Raw genomic sequence first — 6,970 nt, forward strand, 5'->3', positions numbered from 1 at the left:
TCTTTTTGTCGGGAGTAAAAAATGACAAGTATTTCGTGTACCTGTATCTGTCCGATGCAACGTAGCTCACAAACCGACGGACTGATTTGTATACGATGATGTGATGTTCAATAAAGATGGTCCTCACCTAAGTTTTACCAATAGTAGATGTACAACAAGAGCATAAAACGAGCCATTTTACCCAAGAAGTTTATATAGCCACCCGAGCCGGCTCGGCGAGGGTGGATAGACACGTCGAGGGGAAAATGGGTTAATGCTCGAGTTTGCACTCTGCTTTTCACTTAGATTGCGAGGAAATGAAATAGCAACAGTGGAAACAATTGTTCATTTTCAATGTACTTTTGTTTTTCATGCATTATTATATAATAATTTTTAGTTTTATTGATTTATTTGATTGAATTTTGGTTTAAATAAATTAGAAATATTTAAAAAAAATGTAGAAACTTTTTTGGTTGTGGCTGTTGACACCTGATTACCTTCGTCTTAGACGAAGATTACTTTATGCATTAGTGCATAAAAAGTCATTTTATGTCGCCTAGATCCAGCATAAACATGAACTTTACGAGCATGAGAAGTGAAAAATCTGTTTTTGGACTTTGAAATGATAATGTCAGTAGGTATTCATAATGTAATCAAATAATTAATTCCAGGGCGTGTTTTAAGAAACTCCCTCGTATACTGTGCTTCAACACGATGCGGTACACGTTCAACATGCTAACGATGCTCAAAGAGAAAGTGAATACGCATTTCTCCTTCCCCATGCGGCTCGACATGTCCGGATACGTCGAGAAACATCTCATGCCGGCTCAGTACCAAGGTTACATTTTAATTTGACTATTCGCCGATCATACTGCAATGCCGTATAGCTAATGCTGCGTATATCACTAGAGGCATTTTGTAAGGGGAGCGCCAAAGTTTCTTGCGGCGCATTTTTGTTGGCAATGATGGTCTTTCCGAAAGCGCTGGTAGTTTAAAAAAAAATGACGTGTAAAAGAGCCCATTGTTGCCTATTCACAGAATAAATGTTTGAATTTGAATAAATATCTTTGTTTATATACTAGTCGAGAAATCTCGTTTCGCTAGTTTTGTTGGTTATGCGAAATTAGATGTTGTTGTTTACGCGGCATTGCAGTATTATCGATGTAATTTAACCTCTAATGAAATAAAACGCACCATTGGAGTAGGAGGATGTATAACAGGACGCTGCATATCAATCTCCTCAAAGTATCGACTGAATCAATGATGGAATTACCTCGTTATGGTTGCACTTCATTTGGTGTATTCGCCGAAATATTTGCGCGAAGGAGTTGAATTTGTTTGTGGCGCGAACTAATAGCTCAACGTAGACACATAACGACGAGCGAGGTTTAAATATTGTGTTTATATTGAAGACTCGAATAATAATGTGTATTTTTTAACAGAAGAGAAAAATAAAACAGCAGAGTCAAAAAAGGAAGGCGATAGTAGTCCGAGCACAGAACCCGAAGATACACCCGAATCAGAAGAACATTATGAGTAAGTTATTGTTATGCAATATATGTTATGATATTGAATTACTGACAGTTAAAGATAATACTGACGAAATTATTAAAGAAGGCAGGGAGTTGCTTTTTATTCGTTTTCATTCCATCGAATTTGGTCGATTTAACAAAACGGTGAAGGATAAGTTATGAAAATGGTTGACAAATGTTTTTTTATATCTTATCTATGCAACTTGTAATTGAAAATAATAATAATAAGTATTGAATGACTTGTGTCTAGATACGAGTTAATAGGCGTGACGGTACACACGGGCACCGCGGACGGCGGGCACTACTACTCGTTCATCCGCGACCGCCAGCACTCGCACCACGACCGCTGGCTCTTGTTCAACGACGCCGAAGTGAAGCCGTTCGACCCCGCGCACATCGCGGCCGAGTGTTTTGGCGGCGAGATGACGGTAACACACATCTTCGTTTACTTCAAAGCTGCTAGAAATAGTTATTTGTGTCACAAGGGAGCAAAATGGTGTATTTACGGCGAGGGCGTACATTGAATCCAGAATGTAGCGAAGGATTCTACAATAGAATCCTGAGCGTAGCGAGGGATTCTAAAGAGAACCTAAAGCGTAATGAGGGATTCAAGTGTTAACGCCCAAGATGAAAATAATTTTGCTCCCGTGTGGCTCATACAACTTTTACACCGAGCATTAAGAAACTTGAAAAAAAATATATCTAAATATCATTAAAGAACAACCAGCATAGAAAATAGCGTGGCTTTACAATTATCAACTTCACAAATTGACATTTGCAATAAAACACTAAAAGCCTTGAACAGAATAGTTGCACTTTGCTCCCTCTCGACAGGGAGGAAAAGTTACTTTTCTGAAGGAGAGGTGTGAAAATTAAATTTTACACTTAATTAGTAATTATATTGGTTTTCCTGGACCTTTTGAACGCCATGGTCTGCCACAGACGACAAAATAAAATTCTGAAAATCGGCTAATAGTGTCAAATAACCTATTGATAGAATACCTACACGCAGACCTAAAGTATTGTTCGGCAAATATTGCCAAAGAATCTCTACATTAAAACCTGGTTTTAGACAATCAAATCACATATTTCACGCTACATTCTCTACCCTAAGGCACTAGTCCTACGGCCGGCGAGTAGCGAGTACAGAGTGTTTTTAGTATGAAAAATGTATCGCTTTTGTCGCCAAGTGACAAATTTTTCAAACTAAAGATCACTCACTTCTCGCTACTCGCCGGCTGGCGGTGGACTAATGCCTAAAGCCGAATCTAATCTACATACCAATTTCAGAGCAAAACATACGACTCTGTGACGGACAAGTTCATGGATTTCTCGTTCGAGAAGACGAACAGCGCTTACATGCTGTTCTATGAGCTGAGTCCGCCGCGTGCGCAGCGGGGCTCGGACGCCGGCGCGCAGGGGGAGGCTCAGGTATGGATTTAGTTAGAGTACAAGTGTGTTTTTTGTTGTGTAAACACTTACTAGGTGTATTCTTTTTTTGTGTTTTCATCAATAATGATCTAGTGCAGGGTTCTCAAACTTATGGCTCCACGTACCCCTGTTAAAGTTTCTAGACGATAGCGAACCCCTACCTCCCCCCAAAGAAAGTAATAAAATTGACTGTTGGAGAAACTAAGGTTATTTTTATTTCAATCATCATCATAATATAATGTATATTATTTATTTCAATAAAAGGTAACAAATATAGGTAAGAATCATCTTGCCAACGAAAATACAAACTGAAACAAACAAACAACAAATAACAAACAAATAAGTAACAATTTGGAGTTGAAATAAAAAACCTACCGTTGAATAGCGAACCCGTAGGGGTTCGCGTACCCCACTTTGAGTAACCCTGATCTAGTGGAATTTTATCCTATTGAATCACAATTTCTTCGGTTACTTTTTAAGCACACTTGCTGCCAGGGTATGTTTTTTTATACGTTTTGTGTTTGGCGTACATAATTGGGATGCATCAAAAAATAAAAAAAACCTATAGTTTTTATTTTATTTTTGGAAAGAATTGAATATTTTAAGATACCTTTTTCATTGATTTTGCATTTTCAAATGTCATTCATTATATGCATTTGATAATTGAATACAAATAGATATTATTTTGTGTGTTGGGAGCGCAACTAGTTCACATACTTTTCGCTACACATTTTTTTGTCCCAATGAAACCTTAATTTTTCTGAATTTTTTAAATGATGATCCACAAAACTTTGGGTTAGGTTAGGTTTGTTTTATAACAATTCTGAACAATTATTGGATTCAGTAAAAAAAGTGTTATGCCAATCGATCATTCTGACAAACATTACATTTGGACTTTGAATAAGTATGCGAGCCGATATGAACCCTGTGTTATGTGGCGGGCTTTATCGAGTGTTGCGCGCAGTCGTCCCGCGCGGGCGAGTCGCCGTCGGCGGCGCTGGAGCGGCGCAGCGCGCACGCGCCGCCCGCGCTGCCGCCCGACCTGCTGCACTGGATCTGGCAGGACAACATGCATTTCCTGCACGACAAGAACATCTTCCAGCACGCCTATTTCACGTGAGTACTCGTATAAATACAGAAATATACAACTTTTAAATGTTCTGATTGATACTTCGGTTATGGACTATGGGCACTTCAAATATACAGAACTTTAAAAAATTAGTAATATTTAAAAGCACGGTTATTGAACGTTACTAGATTTTAGAATTCATGTCATCAATTTTCATGTTTCCAATGACAGAAAAATAATATAAAAATACCATAAGCAAACATATGATATTATGTTCCATAGTTTGGAACATATTGGCAGCCCATGACAAATTAAAAACAATTCCGTTAACTGATTAAGTGACATAAAAAAAAAGATATCATAACATAGCACAAAATAGCAAAGCATGGCACAAAAAACACCAGAGGTTGGAAATTTTGCCACATAAAAGAAAAGTACTTCTCAAAACCGAAGATAGAAAAATGTACTCTAAGGAAACTATTTATTCTGTTAAACGTATTTTAACACACATGCCATGTTTCTATGAATGTATTTTGTTGCAGTTTCATGGGTCAAATGTGCAGTTCAGTGCCGCAGTCGTTGCTGACTTTGAGGCCAGAAGTGACTGAAGTGGCTGCAAGGCTGTCCACGTCATTCTTCATTGAAACCTTCATTCATGCTAAAGAAAAGGTACTACAACTATTTATTATGTTTATTCAATGAACTCAGTTTGTTAACCTTCTTTTGCTAAACATGTGTGAAAAAAAATATAAAAAAACTGGTAACGGACTTTAAATAATGTCAAATGAAGAACTTTTATACTGTTATACTGCGCGTGGTTACAATTATCTTACTTCTTGATTATCTTTTAAACACTAAAGTTAGGCCACTAGTCACTAGTGTTTTGGAGAAAATAACATTGTGGCATGCATGTTCGACAATACGCTGCACCACCTGAAAAACAGAAAAGACTACATTAGGATATAAGTTAACGAAAATGTAAAATATAACAATCAATACTCACGACGATGATGATGATGTCGTCGAGTCGTCGTAAGGCAGTCGCCGCGAGAATCGTGTAGTAGAAACGGCTTGCGCCGTTCCGCGCGGCATACCCTGCGCACCCGCCGGCGCCTCCTCAGTCGCCTGCTAACCCGCTTGCTGTATGCACGCTACCCGCTTGCCGCGCTCGCTCGATAGCTACCGCCCGCGATCTCTTTTGCTTATTGTATTTCTGCTTCCTACTTCATCCTCTCAACTATCAGACTGTTACCTGTGCTTGTGCTGTGCTTGTAATCCTTCTGCAATAAATAAACTATAGTGTACAAAATCGTAGTGTGTCAATCACTCCACCCGGCAATAATTACCTACCGCCTCAGGAACAGGGCATATCACGTACGTACCTATACTGGTGACCCCGAAGAACACCAACAGCAAACCGATTAATAATGTCTGACGCAGACAATCCCAAGAAGAGCGACGAAAACAGTGCAGGGAGATCAAATGAGACATTTACACCTCACGACATTTGTCGTGTCGCCGTGCGCCCGCCCCCGTTTTGGCCCGAAGAACCTGCTGTGTGGTTTGCGCAACTAGAAGGCAACTTTGCCCTCGCTGGAATCAAGGACGACGACACCAAATACTATTATGTCCAATCAAATTTAGAGCATCGATACGCAGCTGAAGTAAAAGACATTATCATTTCCCCACCGGCGAAGGGCAAATACGAGAAAATCAAAAGCGAGCTAATAAAGCGCTTATCTGTAACGAGGGAAAAAGAAGTTAAACAATTAATGCTAACCGAAGAAATAGGCGATCGACGTCCAGGACAATTTTTAAGACACTTGCAGCACCTGGCAGGGCCAAAAGTACCAGAAGAATTCATCCTCGCAATGTGGACAAGCCGTCTGCCGAGCAATATTCAAACGGTGATCGCTTCACAACCTAATTTGAGCTTACAAGATTTAGCAGACTTGGCAGATAGGGTGTTCGACATAGTACCAGCAACACCGCAAGTAGCTGCAGCTCAAGCACCCACAACTGCCCTGGAAGCGATGTCCAAGCAAATTGAAGCTCTAACCCAGCAGGTCGAAGCACTCTCAACACGTGGCCGCAGTTCGCGCTCAAAATATAGCGGCAACCACGGCAACAACTCTAGAAGATCAGAGTCCAATTATAGAAGATACCCAACCTGCTGGTTTCACTTCAAGTTTGGAAAAAAAGCTACAAAATGCATAAAACCCTGCAACTTCAAACAGGAAAACTCTCAAGACAGTCAGTAATGGCGACGAACGACTGTCTATATACACCCGGTCGCCTGTTTGTTACGGATTTCGGCAGCAAGATACAATTCCTAGTAGATACTGGCAGCGATCTTTGCGTATTTCCTCGCACTGCCCTTCAAGAACGCCGGCCTAAAAGCACTTACCAACTTTACGCCGCAAACGGATCCCCCATTTATACATACGGATCCACGCAGCTTAAACTCAACCTAGGCTTAAAGCGAGAATTCACTTGGTGCTTCACCGTTGCAGACGTCACAAAGGCCATCATCGGCGTCGACTTCCTGTCCTTCTATGGTCTAGTAGTTGACTGCAGAAATAAACGGCTCATAGACAGTACAACAGCAACAGCAACAACAGCAACCCCGGTTTCCCAGGCACATACTATTTCTTCAGTCAAAACTACAATCAGTAACTCCAAATATCACGAACTGCTGCGTAGTTTCCCGGACATAACACGCCCTGCTGGAATTCGCACCACATTGCAGCACAACACGGTTCACCATATTAGGACTACGTCGGGACCTCCAGTCAGCTGCGCTCCGCGGAGACTAGCACCGGACAAGCTGATGATAGCTAAAAAAGAGTTCGAGGATATGTTAAAAAACGGCACCGCAAGACCCTCAGAAAGTGCATGGTCGTCGCCACTTCACCTCGCTCCAAAAAAGAATAACGGATGGCGACCGTGCGGGGACTAT

The 6,970-nt window shown here is 40.7% G+C and overlaps 2 protein-coding genes across 2 annotated transcripts; both read left to right on the forward strand.

Moving 5' to 3' along the window:
- The first annotated feature begins 655 nt into the window (after positions 1–655).
- On the forward strand, positions 656–4,713 carry LOC141445057 (ubiquitin carboxyl-terminal hydrolase 34-like). The gene is made up of 6 exons (XM_074110832.1): positions 656–817; positions 1,422–1,515; positions 1,762–1,939; positions 2,802–2,942; positions 3,907–4,058; positions 4,554–4,713. Exons 1-6 carry the CDS (start codon positions 694–696, stop codon positions 4,711–4,713), a joined length of 849 nt encoding a protein of 282 aa, XP_073966933.1. The 5' UTR covers positions 656–693.
- Positions 4,714–4,915: 202 nt separating this feature from the next.
- LOC141445056 (uncharacterized) lies at positions 4,916–6,276 on the forward strand. Its single transcript, XM_074110831.1, has one exon. The coding sequence runs from the start codon at positions 5,439–5,441 to the stop codon at positions 6,270–6,272; it is 834 nt and encodes a 277-aa protein (XP_073966932.1). The 5' UTR covers positions 4,916–5,438; the 3' UTR covers positions 6,273–6,276.
- The last annotated feature ends 694 nt before the right edge of the window (positions 6,277–6,970 follow it).

The sequence above is a fragment of the Choristoneura fumiferana genome, unplaced genomic scaffold (genome assembly GCF_025370935.1).
Source record: "Choristoneura fumiferana unplaced genomic scaffold, NRCan_CFum_1 Sck3bRy_185;HRSCAF=375_pilon, whole genome shotgun sequence".
Classification (NCBI taxonomy): Eukaryota; Metazoa; Arthropoda; class Insecta; order Lepidoptera; family Tortricidae; genus Choristoneura; species Choristoneura fumiferana.